Raw genomic sequence first — 26,002 nt, 5'->3', positions numbered from 1 at the left:
TAGGTTGAACAATTTATGAATACAAAACATTCAGTCAGCTCGATAGTGACTGATTTTACTTCCTGCAGCTAAAAGGCTAGCGTTAGCTGATAAACTTAATTACTCACCTCAGACAAATTTTTGTCCGTTGCTCAAACTCAATCTTGTGGCTATGACTCGCAGACTGAAAGTCAAACTCTCGTCTGTATGCTAACAGCGGTAGCATTTTTAGCAGCTAGAAGCTTCACCCGTTAGCTCCACTTAATGCATCATTACCGGAAGAAATACGCAGCTCATAATGTTTACACAACAAAGTAAACCATTAGGAGAACCACCACGCAGTCTCCAAAAATATGACTTAAACTCCCAAAACCAAGTAACACTTCTTCATTGGAGATTATTGCGGCTTGCAAACCAAAACGGCACATGACTGCCACCAATTGTTTGGTGTGGAACTGAATGAATGGATTCTGACGTAGGTTATGCTGCAATTACACATAATGACGGCACATCACGAATGCCACGAAGTATACATTCTTGGCCGCTGATCACGAATGTGATGATTTGGGGCAGAGACGTCAGGTGTCCTCAGGAACTGCTGCAACGTGTTACAATTAATGGCACGTGTTGCTGGAGAATTATCAGGAACCATTACGCACGGTCAAGAATAATGTTCCACGTCCTTGCACGCTATCGCGTGTAACAGCGCATCGTTAAGTTCTGTCACAATGTGAATGAGGCGAATTGTCTCCACACAAACCCCCATATTCATGCAACCGTCAGTTGCTGAACAATTCAGATCGCTCCAGTTTGCTCCTCAAAATCCACAGCAGAAGAACTTTGTGACTTCATGCTTGGTTGGGCTCTGTGCCATGGACTGGCGCAGAAAGGAGGAAATGAGAGAGCCAGATGTGTGGCTCCATGCGACTCTCATCTTGCTCGTTTTCCCAAACATCAGGCACATGCAGCAGGTGGAACAACTGCAGGAGCATGCTGAGGAGAACTGGAACGAGACTTTTAGCAGACTTGGTGTCACTTTCCTCCTTCAGCATACTGCAGCAATGAAACTGAATGCGGTGCAGCAGGGTTTAATTGTCAACACTGTTACATACTTGTTTCTCATGTAAAAGCTATCGAGAAATAAACACTTCTAAAACTGAAAACACTGTTTTTGGAACCTAATAACACCTCTGAACTTATTTACAAGACATTTTGCTAAGGTTAGCTTGATGACGCCACGTCATGGTGTAGCTACTTACTAACTGCTTCGTTTCTGGTCTATTATGTAAAAGCTAGCAACAAATAAACCCTTCTAAAACTAAAAACGCCATTTTTGTAACCTGATAACACCTCTGGAGTCATTTTCAAGACATTTTGCAGATGTTAGAGTGCATGCACATATGCAGCGTCCAGATAGTGTGCCGTTACACTTTGTTCCATGTAACTTTGTGCCCCGGTTTACACTACAAAAAAACTGAACTTTGGAAAACTGTGTAAACAGTTTTAGAAATTTGGGGAAAACACTGTCTGCATATTTTTTACTTTATTCTTGCAAAGAACCCAAAATCCAGCATACAAAGATTTTCCAAGTTTAGAAACTGGAGTGACTGCATGAGATTGTTGACCTACTTGTGATATCGTAGACAACAACAGCGGCAGCAGAGTCTCGTATGTAACTTGGGATGAGGCTGCGGAAGCGCTCTTGCCCTGCTGTGTCCCACAACTGCAACCTGATCTGTGGGTAGGAGCGGGAAAGGGAATGGGAGAACAAATAAAAGCAAGAGAAAAGAAAAAAACCCCACAAGGAATGAAAACAAAATATGTACAAGGATAGAAATTAACTAAGTATGATGACAAAAACAAAAGGAAGAAAATGAAGTCTGTTGAATGAGGGGTGAGAGAGAGAGAGAGAGAGAGAGAGAGAGAGAGAGAGAGAGAGAGAGAGAGAGAGAGAGAGAGAGAGAGAGAGAGAGAGAGAGAGAGAGACAGAGAGACAGAGAGAAGCAAAGCAAGGCAACAGACATACGCAAAGAGAGTGGACAGAGAAACTGGAGTGCATGCAGGTAGTGAACTAACACCAGAGAGAGCAATATGTCTGGGCCTGGGGGGGGGGGTGAGAAATAGTCACCCTTCACTTGTCATCAACCATCCTTCCTTGATCAAGTAAGGTGTTTGATTTGAAAACAGGAATGAAGAGAGTTAGATGGAGGGAAAGAAAAGAGAAGAAAAGTTGTGTTGAGGGAAGAAAACAGAAAAGTGAAGACCGTCCAGGGGTTCCAGTATCCAGCAAAAACATGGAGAGCAGTACCAGACAGTGTGACTTTGTTTGAGCAAAAAGTAACTAGAGTTTTAAAGACAAATAAACCAGGAAATCACTGTATTAATATTTACACCGTGATAGTCATAGCACAAGAATGACCCAATAATGATAAAAAGGACTCGAGAATTAGAATAAAACTTACTGTTCTGTCTTCAAGGTACATGGTTTTTGACAGGAAATCTATTCCTATTGTAGCCTGAAATCAGGTAACAAATAGTTAATTATGCATAGTCTTCTTTGATCTGTTGTCTTTAGATAGATTCTGATATTATCAATAATGGAGATGTTAAGCCTCACCTGGTAAGTGTTATCGAAGCTGTCATACATGAACCTGGTGATGAGTGACGTTTTTCCCACTGAAAAAAATAAACGGTCAAAGTGTTGCGTCATTTTATAGCCTTAAACTAACAATGTGCAGAATGTGTAACACAATCATATTTCATACATCATTTTGCACGGCTGCTTTATTATATGCTGTAACCATGAAGAGACGTCAAGGACAACATGAGACGTTTTTTTCCCCCAGACATTTCTGAATTCTGAACATTTTCCCAATAAAGCGGGTCAGTGTTATGTGTGAACTTAAACGTGAGCTTATTCATGTTAGCCTGAGCATCTGTGTTAGTGGAAAAGAGCAACACAAATTTAGTCATCCAAAAAAAAAAAAAAAAAACATTTCGAGCACCCATTCCAATTTCCCCCATGACCTAGAAGTGAATGTGAAAGCGAATTAAGTGCAATAAAGGTTTATTTACTACAGAGCTGGAGAGCTGGGACAATTAATCAGCTACTAAATTAGCTGGCAACTACTCTGACAACTGATTAATCATTTTTTTTTTTTTTAAATATCCAAACTTCTTAAACATGAACACTTTTTGGTTTACTTTAGTTGTTTCCTTACTCTTATCTGGCAGTAAATTGATCATCACTGGACTGTGGACAAAACAAGACATTTGAAGGCATCATTTTGGGCTATGGAAAATACTGACATTTCATGGACTGAATAACTAATCAATTAGTCGGTCAGTCCATTTTCTTAATTATTTAGTTATGAAAATAATAATTTGTTTGTGTCATCATTTGAGGGTGTTTTGCAAAAAAAAAAAAAAGATAGATGATAATGATTGCAATAGGTAAATGACTGATAACACACAAAGAGTTGGGGAAACATTTTCAAAAAGTGAAACTTGTATAATGTATACATTCATTCCACACAGACTGATATATTTCAAGTGTTTGTTTATTTTAATTACTAATTAATTAATTAATTACTAAATCAATTAATGATTAATCAAACAATATTAATTATTACTGTTATTGATGAATTATTAGTAGTATTATTAACATTAATTAGTAATACTAATTATTATTATTATAAATTACAAATGAATTACAATAATTAACATGACATGATTGCTCTTTTTATTTTCTTGCCTTTCTGTGTAAATGCAAAGAAATAGAAGTCGCAGATTTCTTCGACACATCGCAAACAGGCTACTGCAACAAGTTGCATTTTGGTTGCCATGTTAACAAACACTGAAGATGGCAGTTTGACACGGGCCGTTTTTTTTCCTCCTAAGGCGGAGGGGTGTCTCAATTCATAGGGCTAGAGGCATACCCCTTCGCCTTACCCCTTGTTTTAAAGGAGTAGGCGTAGGGCCAAGGAGAAGGGGAAGGGGTAAAAAAGAGAATTGAGATTCGGAGTAAAAGCCTATTTTTATTCTCTTTCTTAGGAATATTTTTTTTTATTTTTTTTACTTCTGTTTTTAATTATGTATTAGAATTTTTTATTTTCATTTATTTAATTGTTTATGTTGAACTGTTCTATCTGAGGCGCCCTGAGACAGCTTTTGTTGTGATTTGGCGCTTTATAAGCTGATTAAAATTAAACTGAATTGAAATTGAACAACATTTTATTGAGTCTTAAAGTAAATAAACATAAAATTGGTCACTGGATCCTTAAACTCTGGACATAATAAACTCTACATGGTGGATCCTTGATCTCTGGACATAAATAGAAATAAAATCTGTAGTTATTGTCAAAAGCATTTCCTTTCACACATTACTGGCATAATGTCTTTCCATACGTCTGAGCTGAGCTCTTGCAGCTGGCTGCGCTGCACGTCAAGATGTAATTCATAAAGAATGCAGGGCGTCTCATTTTGGGAGGAAAAAAAGTTTTAGTCAATTGTAGTTTCTTGTCTGTTTTACAACATCTGTAAGAGGTGTCATTTTATTTAAAGCTGCAATTTGTTTTGAAGTTATTAATTCCGGCCGGACTCTGTCTCAGCAGAGAGCTGCGCAGCGTTTGAAGCTGTTCCAACGGAACAGAGGATGATTCTCATTTCTTGACTGCAACAAGAGTCCCAGTTAGTGACTTTAATCCAAACAAAAGTGACTCATGATATTTTAATGGCTTTCTGAGGAGTTAAGAAGTGGATTTGCTGTTTCTGAAGAGCAGTGAATCAAAGAACCAACGAGCTAGTGGATCGACACATTGCTTCATTGGTTCACGCTTCAAAGTGGTGTCGCACTGCATAAACGGTTGATTACAGAGCCGCTGCAGAGTCTGTAATCAATGTAGAGGAATGACCATTTTCCCGACAAACACCCTCAAAAACAACGACTGCTCTGAAGGACCGATAAGGGCAGTGGTCTCCAAACTATTCCAGAAAGGGCTGAGAGGGTGCAGGTTTTCTTTGCAGCCACTGACTCCAGCAGGTGACTTCACTGATGAACTCATCCCACCTGTTCAAAGGGATGTTAATCAGTGAAATCACCTGCTGAAGTCAGTGGCTGCAAAGAAAACCTGCACCCTCTCGACCCTTTCTGGAATAGTTTGGAGACCACTGGATAAGGTAATTATTAAGCAAAAAGGCTATTGTTATCGGTGGATCAAATCATTTCTTAACGATACTCAAAGAGAACCGGTTCTCGATACCCAACCCTAATCAGTGTGGACCCTCTTTCTCTTAAAAGGCTTAAGGGCATGCTCTAGTCTTCTTCTGCTTTTTGGGGGGAACGTTACAGTGCCACATACAGGCCTGGCATATGTACTACAATGTTAAACAAAGCTTCAAGGCACAGAATTTGCCTCGAACATTTTTTGTAATCGAATTATTCGAGTTACTCGTCTAATCGTTTCAGCCCTAAATGGAATGCTTTTATATAACACCTGTAAATAATCTGTTTTATTGCCAGTTGTATTCAGACAAGTCAGGGGATGAAAACATGAACATTTCCAATTCACTGAATATGCCTCAGACTTTATTTACATCAATTATGATGAAATACAAACAGTATGGTACTCTGTGGTAAATCTGCGTGGAGTAGGCAGTTCTCAAAAACTGAGTGACTGTGCAAGAATGACAACAGTGAGGAAAGCCACTGAGACACCCAGATAACCCAGACATTATAGCCTTCTGTGGCTGTAATTGGAGAAATTGTGCACAGTGCATGTTTTGCTTTTTGTATCACCAGTTATACAGCTTCATGAAGTGGTAAATAAGAGGATTTGCGTTCACCAAAACATCAAAGCTTGCACCTCAGACATACATTCTGGCAAAATGTAGCTGAACTTTTAGGTCTTCTTAAGAAAATCCTCCTCTATACCACTTCATCATGAAGCTGTAAAACTTGGGATAAAAAAATATTAGGGCCGTAGCTATAGAATATCTTTGAAATAGAGTATTCTAACAATTTTTTAATCGATTAATCCATTAATCGGATAAAAAGTACGCCCCGCCCCCCCCCCCCCACACACACACGCACGTGTGGGGGAGAGCGTGCAAAACACACACACACACACACACACACACACACACACACACACACACACACACACACACACACACACACACACACACACACACACACACACACACACACACACACACACACACAGCAACTCCTGTCATGGGGACACAGAGAAATTTCACATCCAGCTTGACAGTGATTGTCTTCTGACTGTTTTCATGCTAATAGTGCGAATGGCCACACATTTTCTAAGTGCCAAACCAGCGGTGTTAGATGTGCGTGCACGTCACCTGGAATTTGGCCAACACCTGCTGCAAGAGGGATCAAATGGGCTCTCACAGCCACACTTTGTCTTTCAGCCTCTGGTGTGCACAAATAGTTGTAGCAACAGGTGTACGAGGCTTTAGAGGCAGCTACGATTTTACATGTATTGCCTACGATTCCTGCTTCATGTGCAATTCAACCACATTTGTCCTATGTGTGAAGAGGCCCTAAGCAATAGCACAATGTCGCTGCGCCACCATGCAGATTGTCAAATTTAGTGTATCCCTTTCTGTTTTCCTGGGTAAATATTTATTCTTTCATGTCTTTACAAATTTTGGATCTTTCCCGGTGTCAGGAGCTGAGCACTCCCCTGACACCGGACTGTCAGCACAGGCAGTCGGTCCTCAGTCAGTCAGGCTGCACGTGAACGTGAGCACAGCCTGTGAAAAATTGGGCTCTGGTGTGCAGCTTTCGATAAAGCAGCTCTGCACCCTGTCAATGAAAACACTGAATCCAAATAAAGGCACTTTTTTTTTTTTTTAAATCAACTTGACTGACTTAAAGTGCACGTAGAGCGGAGTGCAGCCAGCAGACCAAACTGTGTGTTTTTTTAAAAAAGACCTTAAATGTGCAGTAAGTCTATTTCAGATGGTCAGCGTGCCTCTCTTTCTCTTAAAAGGCTTTATTTTACTCCGCGTGTAGTGTTGGAAAGCTGTAGCTTTTTACATTGATTAGGTCTTGCAGATGACATTGTGATCTGTAGTGAGAGTAGAGAGCAAGTTGAGTCTAGTCTGGAGAAGTGGAGATATGCTTTGGAGAGAAGGGGAATGAAAGTCAGTAAAAGCAAGACTGAGTACATGTGTGTGAATGAGAGGGAGCCCAGTGGAATAGTGCAGTTACAAGGAGTAGAAGTGGTGAAAGTAGATGAGTATAAATATTTGGGGTCAACTGTTCAAAGTAATGGAGAGTGTGGTAGAGAGGTGAAGAAGAGAGTGCAGGCAGGGTGGAGTGGTGGAGAAAGGTGGCAGGAGTGATTTGTGACTGAAGAATATCAGCAAGAGTGAAGGGGAAAGTTTACAAAACAGTAGTGAGACCAGCCATGTTGTATGGTTTAGAGACAGTGGCACTAACAAAAAGACAGGAGGCAGAGCTGGAGGTGGCAGAGCTGAAGATGTTGAGATTCTCTTTGGGAGTGACAAGAATGGACAAGATTAGGAATGAACATATCAGAGGGACAGCTCAGGTGGGACGGTTTGGAGACAAAGTCAGAGAGGCGAGATTGAGATGGTTTGGACATGTGCAGAGGAGGGACCCAGGGTATATAGGGATGCTGAGGATGGAGCCACCAGGCAGGAGGAGAAGAGGGAGACCAAAGAGGAGGTTCATGGATGTGCTGAGAGAGGACATGCAGGTGGCTGGTGTGACAGAGGAAGATACAGAGGACAGGGTGAGATGGAAACGATTGATCTGCTGTGGCGACCCCTTAACGGGAACAGCCGAAAGACAAAGAAGAAGAAGCTCTTACATGGCTTATGCACATGCTCTAGTCTTCTTCTGTTTTGTTTTTTTCTGGGGACGTTACAGCACCACACACAGGCCTGGAATATGTACTACAACGTTAAACAGAGCTTCAAGGCACAGAATTTGCCTCAAACTTTTTGGTACTAGAATTATTTGAGTTACTCGACTAAACATTTCAGCTCTAGCACCAAGAGAGCTTTATCTTTGAAAGTTTCATTGTACTTTTTCCCTGTTGCATCATGACCCACAGCTTTGTAGTAACAGTGGATAAGTGAAGGATTTCCATACAAGAAAACAGATCAAAGCTAGTCTTACATGTTCTATGTGCCTTTTGGCAAACTATGGCTCAAATTTCATGTCTTCTTTTTAAGGACATCTTTCTCTGTGCCACTTCACCAAGAATCTGCAAAACCGGCCTGCAATACATAAAAGTTGCACTATATACATAATCATAGCCACAGATGCCTGTAACTTCTTTATACTTATCATGGGTGACATAGTGGCTTGGTTCCCTCACTAGTATCCTTTGTTTATCACTTGGTTTTTTTTTGAGAACTGCCTATTGCGGACAGATTTACCATACTGTTTGTACTTAATGAACAATGTAAATTAAGTCCAACAGATTCCAGGACTCAGAAAAGGCAGTGTATCCATCCAGTGGCTTGTGTGGAGAAAACAACATCAGTGGACCTGTGGCCCACTCTTGGGCCGATTGTGCTGGAAATGATTAATCTTTCTTTAACTTTTGGATCTGTTCCTAAATGTTTCAAATCTGCAGTGATTAAACCATTACTTAAGAAACCTAATCTTTACCCTAGTGTATTGAAAAACTATCGGCCGATATCAAATCTATCATTTTGCTCTAAAAGTCTGGAAAAAGTGGTGTCACAGCAGCTCGTAGACTAGCTTACTGAGAATAATCTCTTTGAGCCACTGCAGTCTGCTTTTAGAAAATATCATTCCACAGAGAAGGCTCTCACTAAAGTGGTGAATGATCTTCTGCTTACAATGGACTCGGACACCACTACAGTTCTGTTGCTGTTAGATCTCAGTGCTGCATTTAACGGCACATATTGTGGTGTTTTTGGATTACCTTTCACTGCTATGCAGATGATACTCAGTTATACATGCCGATAACTGCTGGTAATCTCATTCACATAAAATCCTTAGAAGATTGCCTTGCAGCAGTGAGAAGTTGGATGTCTAGAAACTTCCTACTTTTAAACTCTGATTAGACTGAAATGATGGTTCTTGGTCCATTGAGACATTGGCATCAATTTGACCAGTTAACACTTAGCCTAGGCTCGTGTGTCATACATCAGAATGACAAAGTGAGGAACCTTGGGGTAATTTTTGATCCTTCGTTGTCCTTTGGCCTCCATATTAGAACTATTACTAGGACTGCTTTCTTCCACCTGCGAAATATAGCGAAGATTCGTCCCATCCTGTCTATGGCTGATGCCGAGACCCTGATCCATGCGTTCATCTCTTCTAGATTGGACTACTGCAATGTTCTATTTTCTGGTTCACCACAGTCTGGCATCAGGGGTCTCCAATTGATTCAAAATGCTGCAGCCAGACTTTTGACACGAAGCAGAACGTTCGACCACATTACACCCATTTTGGCGTCTCTTCACTGGCTTCCTGTCCCAGTGAGATCAGATTTTAAGGTTCTGCTACTAACCTATAAAATTATTTATGGACTGGCACCACCCTACCTAGCTGACCTAATTAAACCTTACGTACCGGCCCGGGCTTTACGTTCTCAGGGTGCAGGACTACTTTGTGTCCCTAGGGTGAATAAGAAGTCTGCGGGTCACAGAGCTTTCTCTTATCGTGCCCCCGTTCTGTGGAATGGTCTCTTTGCATCAATAAAACAATAAGATTCTGTGGAGACTTTCAAGTCCAGACTTAAGACGCACTTCTTTTCCCTTTCATATGGCTAGCATACTGGTACAGTTTTGTTTTACACTTTTTACTCTTAATTCATGTCATTAGTAACTGGAGCGGGCCGCGGCCTCAACTTTACCTAAATTCTGGGTCTTTTAGTGAAGCTTAGGGCTAGCAGCCGGCGATCACCTTAGTATTTCTGCTATTTTTCTTGTTGATTAATCCTGGCAAATTATACAGTATTTCTTGTATTTCTGATGCCTGATTCTGTTTTTTTTCCTCTCTGTTTAAGGTGCAGCTCCATCCAGAGATGGGAGTTGTATTTGTGTTGGCGACCCTCCTGTCCTGTGCACCAACAGCAATTCTTGTATATTCGTCCGTGAACTGTTCTGTGAATTGTTTCTGTAATTTATGTTTGTAGCATGGCCCAAGCACAGGGTCACCCCTTTGAGTCTGGTCTGCTTGAGGTTTCTTCCTCAGAGGGAGTTTTCCTTACCACTGTTGCTCTGGTGGTTAGTAAGGTTAGACCTTACCTGTGTGAAGTGCCTTGAGGCAACGCTGTTGTGATTTGGCGCTATATAAAGGAAAATAAATTGAAATTGAATTGACGATTTACTGTAAATTAACTACTGTGTACTAATAAGTTATGCACACATTTTTATGTGCTTGTTTTATTTCAGTGTATATATCATTAACCGTGTGGATACACCATTCCAGGGCCCTTCTTTCTCTGTTATACCAGCATCTGCATACCAGCCTCAGCTTTGCTGGAAAAGTTATGTTGGAATCCTGCTGGTTTGGAGGATCCTGTTCTCTACAGAAATGCCCCCTGGGCAGTAAAAAACTGACATGACAATCATCCCTGATAATTGACGTGGACTTTAAACCAGAATGACAGCACCCTTCTTGACACGGCAGCAAACAAACACAGTACAGGCAATTTCATGAGTAGCCGATCCTACACAACTACACAAAATAATTCAAAACTAAATTACAGCACACTCAAGTGTTGTATCTATTGATTTGTCTATGAAAATTGGTATGGGATGGGTATCGAGAACCGGTTCCTTTCGGGTATCATTAAGAAATGATTCGATCCACCGACATCAATAAGCTTTGTGCTTAACGATTCTGTTATCAGTCCTTCAGAGTGGCCGTTGTTTTGGCGGGTGTTTGTCAGGAAAATGATCATTTCTCTACACTGATTACAGACCCTGCAGCGGGTCCTTAATCAACTTTTCTGCAGCGCGGCGTGCTTTGAACCTTGAACCAATCAAACCGTGGTTCACAGATTGAAGCAATGCTTCGGTCGATTGCTTCGTTTATTTCTTTCTTTCGTTTAATTTTCCCCCGCTAAAACCCTAAAGAGCATACATCTGTGAGTATTATTTACCTTTTCTATGTTACACCGACCTGTTATGGTCTTCTGAAACAGTTGATAGATGTATTTTATAACTTAAAAATGGGAGCGATGCTAACGCGTTAGCATGTCTATGGCATTTTCAATGTTAAAAGTAAGCATTTAGCAATTGCAGCCGTCATCACGTTCGGGTGCATTTGTTTTCAAATTGTAATATTCCTTAAATTTATTTTTGCTTATATATTAATCTAATGATTATTATATACAATTTTAGAGAAAGAGACAAAAAGAACCTGAATAAAAACACAATAGAAAATATATAATAGCAACTAACATAAATAAATAAATACATACAGAAATAAATGTTTCCTGTGAACACCGAGTGACTCTCACACCTCCATTTCATTCCTGTCTTATTTAAGTTTAATGACAGTTTGTTTCGGTCAAACCATATTTTCAGTTTGTTAATTTCTTCAATGATTTCCTCCAGAACTATCTGCCAAACTAGAAAACTGCTGCATCCTAGTAAGAGCAGAATACTACTGGAATGAATTTAAATAAGGAAAGTTGTTTTGTTTTTTCTCACTAAATGGATGCTGCACTCACTGCAGTTTATCATCTGGAATAGTCCCAGATTGCATTTCAGAGCTTCTAGAATTCAAACATTTTCGTGCAGGTGGTGTTGGGGGGTAATTTTGGGTTTCAGCTTTTTTTGTTTTTCACCACTTTCATCCCTGAATATGAGTTGTGATTCACTTTTGTGCAGATTAAAGTTACTAACTGGGATTCCTGTCTTGTTGAAAGAAAGAAACGAGAATCATCCTCCGTTCTGTTCACACAGCTCCAAACGTTGCGCGGCTCTCTGACAAGTCAAGACAGAATGATAGAATTCAGTCTGAATTAATAACTTCAAAGCGAAACAGTTTTGTTTATTTTTATTTATGTCCAGAGATAAAGGATACAGTGACTAATTTCATATTTATTTACTTTAAGACTCAAGGAAATACATAGAAAACCTGTAAAACCTACTTTTAGTACAAAATTCACGAGGTATCGATAAGGGAATCGATAAGGAATCGGATCGATAAGCAGAGTCGATAATGGCATCGATATCGATAAAACCTTATCAATACCCATCCCTACTTGTCATGGCTGCGTAGCTGCACAGAGAGAGAGAGAGAAATCCTTTGAGCGCAGAGGGAGCTTGGCTCCATTTAACATGCCACAATCATGAGAAAACTTAAGAAGGTCAAAGTGCCTGTCGCGGCCGCCAGCAATCGTGCATGCGTTCCGTGGACGGTGCACATCCTCTTGCTGGCCTTCCACCCATGAGGAGTTATAGTGGACTTGGACATGTCCACTTGCTGGCAACCTGTCCAGGAGGAGTGGACGTGGACATGACCTCTGGATGTGGAAGCTTGGCCCGCCTCTTCTTTTTCAGTGGTTTTGATGCTTCACTGCCAGCCAAGTCCAGCGAGATGGATAAAATCTATCAATGCAGGTACGTACTGATGAAAAAAACCTAAAAGGATTTTTCTCCCTGGCGTAGGGTTGTGTAGAATTGTGGAGGCATGGTGTACAGTGGCGCATTGTTGTGTAGATCTTCATACAGTAGCGGAGTGTTGTGTAGACTTGCATAAAAACTGCGTACTTTCTGCGTCCTGCGCTCTATGCCGAAAAATCATGTTTAATTTTTTTTGCGTCTGCCTCAGGTAGCCCTCAGCATACTGCTGTGTAGGTGAGCTAACTCGGTGTAGAGCTGCTGAAACTCAACGTAGAGCTGCATAACTCAGCGTAGTCTGTACGCTGCAATACACAACTCTACGTTGGCCCCGGTGTGAAAGGGGCTTAACCGAACGCTGTCTCTGAAGTCCGGTTTTACTGACATACACAGTCCGCTCACCTTTATATTAAGTTCACTGCTGGGACAGAGATTAAACTAGATGAAGACAGGAGTTTTCAGTTTGAAATTCTAGAAAAGCATCTTAGCTCCGTCTAAAATTAATTCTTTTTACTAATCTGTGATATAAACAACGAGGTGCTGTTGGGCACTGTGCAAACGGTTGAGCTGAATACTGCAAGGTGACACTGTGTGCAAGCAAGGTGTCAAAGGATGGGGAAAGCAGTAATCAGTTACCTGAAATAGGTCAGATCACAGGTGCACTGCCTCATTGTTTGGTAAGAAGGTCACAACATAGGAGTCTAGGGATGGGGCAATATGGCCGAAAATGAATATAATATCAGAGAGATGATGGTCTAGTGGTTAAGCGTTGGGCTTGAGACCAGAGGATCCTTGGTTCAAATTCCAGCCTGACCGGAAAATCACTAAGGGCCCTTGGGCAAGGTCCTTAATCCCCTAGTTGCTCCCGGTGTGCACTGAGCACCTTGTATGTTAGCACCCTGACATCGGGGTGAATGTGAGCCATTATTGTAAAGCGCTTTGATCATGTGATGCAAATGGAAAAGAGATATATAATTGCAGTCCATTTACCATTTAAAAGGGTATTTTTTAACTTTTTGAATGGTTATATCATGGTATTCCTAGTTTTTGGACTCTCTGGCTCATTTCATGATTATACCTTTTTGATCAAAACTTTGTTTTCAAATCTGTACCTTTAAAATTAAAATCTTGTTGAAAAACTTCACAAATCAAAGACTTTTACAGTTTCATAAGCTAATTAATGATTAAGACTTGAAGGAGTCAGCAGTGCAAAGCGTGGGCTGGTTCAGTTTCACCATTTCCATGACTACCATACCTTAGTGTGAAAATTACTTTATAATGAGTTATGCCTATAAGAAAAAAATATTTTAACAGGTGTTTGGACTGACCAGAACACTGGTGTGTGTGTTGGGGGGGCATGAATAATTGCACAGACCACATCTGTCTGTGGCTCTGATCACAGCCCTGGCAGCACTGCAGCACTGATCAGAGCTGCACTGAAATGTTTATCGTGCTCAAACGTAATGGAAATTGGGCATTATTTTTCATGATTTCATGTGTTGTTTTTTTCTTGGCATTGTTGCTGTTGGTGCAGTTTTTCATTCTTTTGGGTTTAGGTTAGGGTAAGGGTAGAGCTAGGGTTAGTTTATTATAAGTAGGTTATATTTTTCAGACACATCTGAAAAAGTAATTTTCACACCTACTGCAAATGCAGTTGCGTGAGAGCAACCAGAAAAATAAACTGACAATTACTGTTCCAGCAGACAGAAAGAAAGCCACCATAATTGTCCTATGTATAGCATGCTGTCCTATGAGAGGTTTATATGTGAACACATTTCCAACTCCTAGGAAATTAAATATTTTTAATTTCTTGTTCTTCCAAACGCATTAGTACAATTTGTCAAATGCCGCTCACTACAGATGACCATAGGAATGTCCTTAGTTAGTTAATTTCATGAGTTAATTAATCTTCTGGTGATGATGAATAATATCATCAGTGCATATGCCCCACAGGTAGGTTGTGAGCTGGAGGAGAAAGATGATTTCTGGAGCAAGTTAGATGAGGTGGTGGAGAGTGTACCCAAGCGTGAAAGAGTGGTGATTGGGGCAGTCTTCAGTGGGCATGTTTGTGAAGGGAACAGAGGTGATGAGGAAGTAATGGGTAGATATGGTTTTAAGGACAGGAATATGGAAAGACAGATGGTAGTTGATTTTGCAAAAATGATGGAAATGGCTGTAGTGAACTGAATACCTACTTTAAGGGAGAAGCACAGGGTGACATAAAAAAGTGGAGGAAGGTGCACACAGGACTACATGGACTACATTCTTTGTAGGAGATGCAAGCAAAAACAAATTGGAGACTGTAAGGTGGTGGCAAGAGAGTGTAGTTAGACCAGCATATGACAGTGGTTTGTAGGATGACTTTAGAGGTAAAGAAGAAGAAAATCAGAGCTCAACAAAGGATCAGATGGCGGAAGCTGAAGGAGGAAAACTGATGTGTAAAATTCAGTGAGCAGGTGAGAGAGACATTGGAGGGAGGGGAAGCAATTTTGGACAACTGAAAAAGTACTGCAGATGTGGTGAGGGAGACAGCTAGGATGGTCCTAGGTGTGACATCCGGACAGCGTAAGAAAGACAAGGAGACTTGGTGGTGGAATGAAAACGTTCAAGAATGTATAAGGCAGAAGTTGGAGAAAAAGAAATGGGATGGTGGCAGCAGGTCAGGGTAATAAAGGTTGGTAATGTGCTGAAAAGTGAAGAGAGAGTGTTGAGTAGGTGGAGGGAATATTTGAGGAACTGATGAATGAAGAATTTAAATTTATTTCATTTTATACAGCGCCAAATGACAACAAAGTTGCCTCAAGACGCTTCACAAAAGGTCTAACCTTAGCAACCTCGTCCATTTGAAATGTGAGAGAGAGAGAGCTTGATTATGTGGAAAGCAAATCAGGAAGTGCAAGAGATTAGTAAGGATGAAGTGAGGGCAGCTATGAAGAGGAGGAAGAGTGGAAAGGCAGTTGGTCCAGATAACATTCCAGTGGAGGCATGGAAACTTTTAGGATAGACTGCAGTGGTGTTTCTAATCAGACTGTTGAATAAAATCTTGAAAAGCGAGAGGATGCCTGAGGGGTGGAGACGAAATGTGCTAGTTCCTATTTTTAAGAACAAGGGTGATGTGCAGAGCTCTAGTAATTACAGATGCATAAAGTTGATCAGCAACAGCATGAAGTTACGGGAAAGAGTAGTCAAAGCTAGGCTTAGAAACAGGTGAAGATCTGTGAAGAGAAATATCAGGTTATGCTGACAAAAAGCACTACAGATGCAATGTTTACTTTTTTGGATTTAGAGAACACTTATGACAGGGTGCCAAGAGAAGAGTTGTGGCATTGTTGGGTAGTGCAGGACATGTACAAGGATAGTGTGACAGCGGTGAGATGTGCAGTAAAAATGAGAGATTCATTCAAGGTGGAGGTGGGATTACACCAAGGATCAGCTCTGTCCTTTCTTGTTTGCAATGGCGATGGACGAGATAAGACAGTTCATAGACTATGATGTTTGCAGATAACATTGTGATATGTAGTGACAGTAGAGAGCAGGTTGAGTCCAGCCTGGAAATGTGCAGATATGCTCTGAAAAGAAGGGAAATGAAAGTCAGCCAGAGCAAGACAGAGTACATGTGTGTGAATGAGAGGGAGCCCAAGTGAAAAGTACGGTAACAAGGAGTAGAAATGGTGAAAGCAGATGAGTTTAAATACTTGGGGTCAACTGTCCAAAGTAATGTAGGGTATGGGTGAGATGTGAAGAAAAGAATGCAGGCAGGGTGGAGTGGGTGAAGAAAAGTGGCAGGAGTGATTTTTGACCTAAGAATGCCATTAAGAGTGAAGGGGAAAGTCTACAAGCCAGGAGTGAGACCAGTTATGTTGTACAGCTTAGAAACAGTGACACTAACAAAAAGACAGGAGGCAGAGCTGAAGATGTTGCAATTCTCTTTGAGAGTGATGAGGGTGGACAGGATTAGGAAAGAACATATCAGAGAAATAGCTCAGATGGGACAGTTTGTCAACAAAAGTTAGAGGCAAGCTTGAGATGTGCAGACGTGCTTGTCCAGAGACGAGACCCAGAGTATATAGGCAGAAGGATGCTGAAGATGGAGCCACAGGAGAAGACGAGGCTAAAGAGGAGGTTTATGGATGTGCTGAAGGAGGACATGCAGGAGGTTGGTGTGACAGAGGAAGATACAGAGGACAGGGTGAAATGGAAACAACTGATCTGTTGTGGCAACCGTGACCCCTAACGGGCGCAACTGAAGGAGAAGAGTTTATCTTTTGATTTTTGTGTGACATTTGCTTGACTGCCATGAGGAATACCTTTGGGATGTCACGTGACTCACTAAGACTAACCACCAAGTGCTGTCCTAAATTATTTGACGACACCCACAGTTTAGAATTTCAGTCAATGCCAGCCACTTATCTCATTATAACAGGTGAAAACTGTCAGGCACAACATTTCTAATAAATTCAATAAAGGGACCTGAATGATTTGGCGTCAACAATCGCTGACGACACAACCACGCCAAATAGTGCTGCTAGTCTTGGATTGCTAACTAGTTAATCGAACCCAAACCAGCAAAACCAAGTACTGACTACATACTACGATATACTTACCACTTTGCTCCCCGAGAAAAACCAACTTAAATTTTCTTAAAGGGTTTCCGAAGTCTCCAGCCGTAGACATGACTGCATAGGAGCCTTTTTTCCACAGCGCCTCGGCTAGCCAACTAACGCTAGCTACGCTAACCAACTATTATCAGATATCAAAGGTGTGCGCCCCGTCACGCTCCAGTGATTTGCCAAGCCTCTGTACGGAAACCCTGGAAAGGATTCGTGGTCAATAAACGCTCCCTGATGTCACCAAACACTTTTAGATGACTCACTAACTACAGCGGCCAACTCAGCACTGCTATTACTCCTCCAATGGTAGCCACTGTGGGCAGATTCTTCTTCGTGGGCTACCAGCGTCGTTAGGCCCTGCTGCTATGCTGCCCTCTATTGGGTGTATGTACATACACATAGTTGTGAACCTAAGTTTAAAAACACCTTTACGTCAATTCCCATTTTCTTTAACTGGACATATGTTATCCATGTTATCAAACAATACACGTGTTGCATTTGCGTCGTTAATAATAGTCAGAGGTTAGTTTCATATAATTTTTTCTTTTTCCTGTCAAATTTTTAACGAGTCAACAGCTTACATACACCAAGATGAATGCCTTTTTAAACAGCATTGATAATTCCCAAAAATTTCAGAAATCGATTGACTTGCTTTTAAAAGCTTACGAAATCTAGCAGGCATAATTAGAGGTCAATTGGTGCACCTTTGGCAATATTTAATGGTCTACCTGTAGAACCAGTGCCTTCTTGCATTTTAAAGCAGGAAAGAAAAAATATATAAAGAATTAAACCAAGGCATCCACAGCAAAATGATGGTTCTCCAAAAGCCAGGTTCCTCAAGAGCCATCTCTAAAACAGTCCAGATAACATAAAAACCTGTACTCTACAATGCAATAAAACTGAGACATTTGTGATCATAAGGGTAGGTTTTACATCAGTGAGAAAGGAGGTTCAAATTAACACCCAGGAAGTTACAAACTTTTACAAAATTTTGTAAAGGTCTAAATGAACATTGGGATCACAATTTAAGGACCTGATGGAGGTGGAGGCATCAGATAAAAATGTGACATCATTATCATGGCCTGAAATGCTATTGACCATAGAGAAAGCCATTAATCCAAATTTGTCAATTAAAAAAGTTATACCTTTGTCTTATCTAAAAATTTCTTAGTCTCGATGGCAGCAGACTAAGCAGCTTATCTTACACTTCCCTATCCTCAGCCAAGTCCTCTAAAGGCCTTTTTATGCTTCTACTAGTCTGTAACTCTGTGGCCACACAATTGCTCTGACACAGTCATAAACCTTTCGAGGTTCTCCATCTGGTTTGGTGGGTGTCACAATGCAATTCATTACCAGAAGAGTAGGGGGCGCAACGTTTTTCATGAAGAATGGCCTACAATCCCATGAAGGTCATTGACTATGAAACCGGAAAAGAGAGATTCTAGGAATGATGTAGTTAGCAGACCAATCACAGCCTGTGTGGTCCACATCGTCTCAACAAGAAGCTACAATTTTTGAGAGGTGCATGTCAAGCTATGGAGAGGGACTCAGAGAGGGTTTGTGATGCTGCAGAGGGCTCAGCATGGCTATGGAGTTGCTTATATGGAGTAGCATAAATTGGGTTTAAGTCTTCCCAGGGGATTTCGAGGCATTCCCAAACCACCTGGGAAATGTAATCCTTCCAGTGTGTCCTGGGTCTTCCCCAGGGTCTCCTACTAGTTGAACGTACCTGGAAGACCTCCCTAGGGAGACAACCAGGGAACATCCTCACCAGATGCCCGAACCACCTCAGCTGGCTCACTTCAATGTCCAGAAGCAGCAGCAGCTCTACTCTGAGTCCCTCCCAGAAATTCAAGCTTCTCACCCTGTCCCTGAGTGTTAGCCCAGATACCCGATGGAGGAATCTTGTTTCCACCACTTTTTTTTCTAGAGCCTTGTTCTTTAGTCATTACCAAAAGCTCATGACCATAGGTGAGGATAGTTATCTTTATATTCAGTTATATTAGCCCTAGTTTGCTTTAGAGTTGGGTAGCTTTTCAGATAGTTTTAGATTCAGGTTGCTTTATACTCAGTTAGCATTCAATTCAGCAACATTAGACCCTGTTAGCTATACATTCAGGAAGCTAGTCAGTTTATTTTCAATTTTGTTGGTTCTTGATGTAACTAATTTTAAATTGAGGTTGATTTTTTGGTTGCCTTTATCTTGAGATAGGTCAGATTTGGTTATCTTTTGATGCATGTAGGTTTCCTTTTAGTTTTCGATTCAGTTTAGAATTAGATTAAATTAGCTTTAGATCCTGCTAGTCTCAGAATCAGGTCGCTTTTGATGTACCTTATAATCAGTGACATCAGATTTTCCAATAATCATTACTGTATTTAGTATACAGTATTTTAGTTGTTTAGTACTTGTTAAATCAGTTATCAGATAGTCCTGGGGCTACCACATATCTGGAATTCTTTATCTGGAATACTTTGATGCAAAATGTGATGTAAAAAGGGACCTTAGCCTTTAATTCAAGTAGAAAACATGCACTGTTCGAGCACACATTTGGCTTAAGTGAATTACGCTGATAAATTATGACTGTGTGAGTACAGTATGTGTGTTTATGTATGCTTGAGCTGGCTGTTCTAGGTCACTGGAGCCACATCTGCGTCTCTCTCTCTCTCTCTCCCATTCATGTGCCATTACAACAAAGTGTTGAGCGACTGATGTCAGGGCTTCTGGAACCGAATTACAGCATCACACTCCACTGCCAGAACCCCCACCACCACCACCCCAAGCAGCACTCATCCGCCATATGGCCTGTGTATGGGAAAGACCCCAAGCCTCCCCCACTGAAGATGCTGAACTAACAAAATCCTCTTTGGCTCTCGTCCTTGCTCTCATTCTTTTAAACATGCTTACAAATGCAGAATTTTGCATGTGTGCACCAATGTTAATGCACATACGCAGTAAAAAGATCACTCGCTAATGCTTTGTATGCAGTTATGAACTTCCTCACATGTGGGGTCATGTGGTGTGTTTCTCTGTGCATGATATCAGCATAGAGGAGTCTCAGTGTGGAGGGCCCCAGCACCTGCAGAAGGCCAAGGGAATGCTCACATTTCACTGGGCTGCAGGTGATAGATGGTTCCTTTCAAGAGGTGGGGATGGACTGGTTGTCTGCCTGGGTGGTTGCCATCCAGGATCCAAGGCAGTTCAGTGGTGTCGTGGATATGGCAAAGTGTGACACCAGTATGCATGCTCCCAGGCTGGATTTGAATATTCCGATGTACAGTGCATCTGGAAAGTATTCACAGCGCTTCACTTTGTCCACATTTTGTTATGTTACAGCCTTATTCCAAAATGGAGTAAATTAAATTTTTTCACTCAAAAGTCAACTCACACCACCCTATAAAGACAACATGAAAAATTTTTTTATTATTAATATTTTATTGCACGTGTATTACAAAATTTGTGTAAGTATTCACACCCTTTGGTCACTACTTTGTTGATGCACCTTTGGCAGCAACGCTCGTTCACAAAAATCTCGCAACTTGTTTGCGATGGACTGTGTGCTGAATTTGATGCCCTTCTAATCACTGCAAGGTTGTGTTTGTTTCTTCTATTTCTGTTTAACACTTCTTTTAGTTTTTTAGTGCATCTATTGTGAATCTTATTTAACTAAATTTCTCCTGTTGTGAATCTTAGAGCGGTTAGCGTTTTGTTAGCAGTTAGCTTGTGCTAGCTCGGCTACACTTTTTTTGTAATCGTTTCTTTTATTACTGTTACCAGTCTAATACTTCTGTTAGGTTTCAGTGTAACTGTTGTGAATTGTAGCTCACTATTTTACTTCTGTGTGAATCTTAGGAGTGGTTAGCGTTTTCGTTAGCGGTCAGCTTGCACAAGCTTGGCTACACTCTTGGATTTTTCTGGTGGACAAAGTACACTACTATCCGGTTGTTAAGTGTGATATAACGCATCATGTGATTTTCAACTTCCGGGTCCAAATAAAAAAAGGCGCGCTGTCATTAACATTGAGAACTGCACTGAGATGCTCTGATCATGCTGCACTTAAACCGCTGCACATGGGCAACAGCGTTAACATCGCAACATAAAACTCTTTGTGTATTGTGCCTAAAACTCTCCTGGATATATTAACTGGGTTTTTAGATGTTGTTATTGCATTTGTTTTATGTGGTAATATATATAAGATGTCTGAAATTCAGTTTGCGTTTATTAAATTGTACGCAAGTTAAACGTAGCAAACACGGATCATTGGTAATATTTGTTTTAGCAAGTTTTCAGGGTCTCATGGATGGAATCTCTTATTAACATGATGAAAAGCATAAAAAAAATTACATTTTAGTAGTACAGTAAAACTGTTGAGAAAGTGAATGCACGGACACACGTTAGGGGGCGTAAATGAGCGGTCAATAGGAATACCAATAAATAACAATTTATTATGCAAAAGTGCAAACAGGTTATGAATATGCTGAGTCCAATTAATAATAGAACATGGTGACACATGGGCAGGCCCGAGGGTAGGAGACGCCTATCCAGAGAAGAGCCGGAACCCACGAAGTTCCACCGCCAGCCGGAGGCCTGCAATACACCAGAGCCGCCAAGTCCTGGTACCACAGGTGGCCACCGCTCGAGGCTGTCGGACCGGTACTGCTGGCAGGAGCAAAAACAGTTTAGGTGGGTGTGTGTACACCCAGCAAACAGTCAGCAAAACTCGGTAATCCTCCTGAAGGAATAAATCCAAATACTCCCAGAGTGCAGAGAAAAACTGGAAAACGTGCAGTGTCAATTGAAATACTTAGCAAGTAAGAAGTGAGGGGTGGAGACGCCAACTCCTCCAAACTTCCCACAAACCTGGCTACGAGCTGCAAGTATATAAATCACAACTGCAAAGACTTCAGTAGCAATGAATGTGCATACGGCACAAAACGGCTGAGTAGGTTTACCAGTGTGGTAAGCTGATAACTCGGCAGAGTTTTGGTGTCTCTCACAGGCTTTTATGGATGTGGTGATGAGTGATGACAGACAGCTGATGACAGCCTAACAGGCACACCTGGTGGTACCAAAAAGGCCAGTGCCCCCTCTAGAGACCCAAACGCTGCCAACATGGCAGGGCACCATCTGGTGGTGGGCCAGCAGTACCTCCTCTTCAGCGGCCCACACAACAGAAACCTTGATTTACGAGTTTAATTTGTTCTGTGACCAAGCTCCTAAGCCAATCTGCACATATTTCAAATGAATTTCCCCCATTGAAAAAAACTAAAATAATTTTAATCTGTTCCAACCTTGTAAAACATCCCCAAATCACTCTAAATTATGAAAAAATATTTTTATTAGCAAACAGACATGTATATTTTACCTGTGCATAATAAAATACATAAAGTAAAAAAAGAAAGTTTTATTAAGTGTTCTTACCATTGAAACAGACGAATGCGGTTAGCGGAGGCGGGGGCGAAGGGAGGGACGGAGGTTTGTGCACACTGTAAACACAAACTAAACTTAAACTATAGATCCTTAAAAGGATCATACAGACGTAACTTAAATTGTAAACTTGCAGGTCTTTGGACCCGGATACAGATTTATCACATGATGCATTACGTCAGAGCTTAACCATCGGATATACGTCACATTAATCCTGCGTGATGCTGGCAGATAAGGTGGCTCTATTAGAGAACTGTGGCCGTAAGCTATAACAGTTTCTTAATTCAGTGGATATAGATGTTACGGGCCCTCCAGACGAGGTTAGTGTTGGGCTGGCTAGCATGCCCATTAGCATAAGCCTAGAAATGCCGGCTGTGGATGATGGCTTTCGGACCATGGTTAGGAGAAGGAAGTCACGTAGGGCTTGGTGCCCGGTTGCGGTACCCCGATCACACTCGCCACTGCGAACTGTGAACCAGTTTTCTGCCTTGGATATGCCTGTTGTGAGTTCTTTGAACCCACGGGTGACTTCCACAACCACCAGGCTTTAATGATAGGGGATTCTATCACCTGCAAAGTCAGGTTACAGACGCCGGCTGACGTTAAATGTATTCCTGGGGCCAGAGCTACAGACATTGCCTCTCATCTTAGGGTGCTGACACTGCAGAAGGACAAAGGACAAAGGAACATGACACTAGATACAGCCACATAGTTATTCACGTTTGTGCCAATGATGTTTATTATGAAGCACTCTGAGGTCACAAAAATGGACATAGAGAGGACTTGTGACCTTGCTAGAAATATGTGTCGGCATCAATTAATAGTCTCTGGTCCCCTCCCCTCCGGGTGTAATGATGAGGCATTTAGCAGGCTGGCATTGTTAAATGGCGCTTAAATTGGCGCAAATTTGTAGACAGCAAGGCTATAGTTTTATTGATAACTGGCCTTGTTCTGGGGCCGCTGTGGCTTGCTGATGCTGGACAGCCTTCATCCTACTGGGAAAGGAGCTGCCATCTTGCCTGCAAACAGAGATAGAGCTCTACAGGGAGGGTACCATTAGGACCCACCGGTGTACGCATTTAGTCACATCCCTCGTGATGCAAAGCAAGGTGGGGATGCTGCTCTTACTTATAAATCTAGGTTTAGTTTATTAGCTGTTGGGGGTCATAAATATCATTTGTTTGAACATCTGATTCTCTGCTCTGCCCACAATGCTACGTATTGCCAAGGTCACATGAAAAATCAGCCATATTCCTTTGTCACTGTATATAGCTCCTCTGGCCCATACTCTGAATTCTTAGATCAATTTGGTGAGTTATCTTTAACTTGTCAACTAGTCCAGATAACATTCTGATTGTTGGTGACTTCAACATTCATATAAATAAGCCTTAATTCTGATCCCCTCTGCAAATCATTTAAGGAAATTGGATGCATTAGGATTTCAGCAATACAATCAGGATTCAATGCACATTAGTGGAAATACCCTGGATTTGGTTCTCGCCCGTGGTGTTGCTGTCACGAATACTGACATCATTCCTCTTGCATCGATGGTCTCTGATCACTCACTTATTAGATTTACAGTTTCGCTGCCATGTTTAGTGGAACAACAACCTTATTTATCACTGTGGCAATGCATCAACTCCTCAACTAGGACTGAACTGGAAGCTAGACTGCCTGGTATCTTAGCTTCACATCTGGAAACTGCTCAATCAGTAGACATTCTTGTGGATAGTTTAAACTCAGTGCTCAAAACTACACTCGACATGATTGCATCACCTTTATTAAAACCACACCCTCCCAAAACACAGTCACTTTGGTCAATGATTACTTGCATGACCTAAAGCACAAAGCTAGAGGTCTAGAACGAAAATGGAATAGTTCAAAATTAGGAGTATTCCACCTTGTGTGGCGTGATGTTATCTTAGACTATAAGCATGCACTACTGGCTACAAAGCAGACAGATTACTCTGATCTGATCAACAAAAATAAGCATAACTCAAAGTTGTTGTTTGACATGGTGGCAACACTTATTCATGAACAACCATAACTCACTCTACTTTTACAGCACAAGATTTCATAGATTACGTAGAGAGGAAAATAGATGACATTAGGTTAAACATATCCCAGCATGGCTTAACCCAGCCACTACATCCTGCTATTGAGGTGGGTGCCATTACTGAGGTATTACCTAGATTTACAGAATTTGATAGTATCTCACTAGATGTGCTGACAAACTTAATGTCTACAAAATGTAATGTCTACAAAATGTCTACAAAAAGCACAACCTGCTTATTTGATCCTATGCCAACAAAACTGTTTAAGGACCTCTGGCCCACTCTTGGAGCGACTGTGCTGGAAATTATTAATCACTAATCTGTCATTAACCTGTGGATCTGTTCCTAAATGTTTCAAATCTGCAGTGATTAAACCATTACGTAAGAAATATAATCTTGACCTTAGTATATTGAAAAACTATAGGCCGTTATCAAATCTTTCATTTTGCTCTAAAATTCTGGAAAAGGTGGTTTCATGGCAGCTCGTGGACTACCTTACTGAGAATAATCTTTTTGAGCCACTGCAGTCTGCTTTTAGAAAATATCATTCCACAGAGACAGCTCTCACTAAAGTGGTGAATGATCTTCTGCTTGCATTGGATTCAGACACCACTATGGTTCTGGTGCTGTTAGATCTTAGTGCTGCATTTGATACCGTTGATTGCCGTATTCTACTTGATAGGCTAGAGAATCATTTTAGAATTATTGGGAGTGCCCTTGCATGGTTGACGTCATACCTGACCAGTCATTCTCACTGTTTTGTACAACAACACTACCTCTAACCTTAGTGACATGAAATTTGAGGTTCCACAGGGGTCCGTCTTAGGCCCCCTGCTTTTCTCCCTTTATATAGCACCCCTTGGGCACATCTTGCGGTGTTTTGGGATTACCTTTCACCAGTGGCAGATGCTGGTCTTTCAAGGAGGGGAAGCTCAATTTCGGCCTACATCATAAAATGTGTCGGTTTATCCATCCATCCATTTTCTTCCGCTTTATCCGGAGTCGGGTCGCGGGGGCAGCAACTCAAGCAAAGCCGCCCAGACCTCCCGATCCAAACACCTCCCCCAGCTCCTCCGGGGGAACCCCAAGGCGTTCCCAAGCCAGCCGAGAGATGTAGTCCCTCCAGTGTGTCCTGGGTCTTCCCCGGGGCCTCCTCCCAATGGGACGTGCCCGGAACACCTCTCCAGTGAGGCGTCCAGGGGGCAAACAGAAAAGATGCCCGAGCCACCTCAAATGACTCCTTTCGACATGGAGGAGCAGCGGTTCGAGTCCAAGCTCCTCCCGAGTGACCGAGCTCCTCACAATATCTCTAAGGGAGCGCC

General features: G+C 41.5%; 1 protein-coding gene across 2 annotated transcripts in view; it reads right to left on the bottom strand.

Annotated features, from left to right (window-relative positions):
* LOC117517614 (ras-related protein Rab-6A) overlaps nt 1–17,542 on the bottom strand; it is a 44,043-nt gene extending 26,501 nt beyond the window's left edge. The window contains exons 1-4 of one of the 2 annotated variants that reach the window (XM_034178706.1): nt 17,196–17,542; nt 2,597–2,655; nt 2,442–2,495; nt 1,609–1,714 (exon numbers count right to left, since the gene is read on the bottom strand). In XM_034178706.1, the coding sequence (XP_034034597.1) occupies nt 1,609–1,714; nt 2,442–2,495; nt 2,597–2,655; nt 17,196–17,265 (289 nt within the window). In that variant the 5' untranslated portion in view covers nt 17,266–17,542. The remainder of the gene's footprint in view (nt 1–1,608; nt 1,715–2,441; nt 2,496–2,596; nt 2,656–17,195) is intronic. The other variant, XM_034178705.1, reaches the window with a different exon arrangement.
* Between the last annotated feature and the right edge of the window lie 8,460 nt (nt 17,543–26,002).

This window comes from Thalassophryne amazonica, chromosome 9, assembly GCF_902500255.1.
Source record: "Thalassophryne amazonica chromosome 9, fThaAma1.1, whole genome shotgun sequence".
Classification (NCBI taxonomy): domain Eukaryota; kingdom Metazoa; phylum Chordata; class Actinopteri; order Batrachoidiformes; family Batrachoididae; genus Thalassophryne; species Thalassophryne amazonica.
This window is presented reverse-complemented; position numbering and strand designations above follow the sequence as displayed.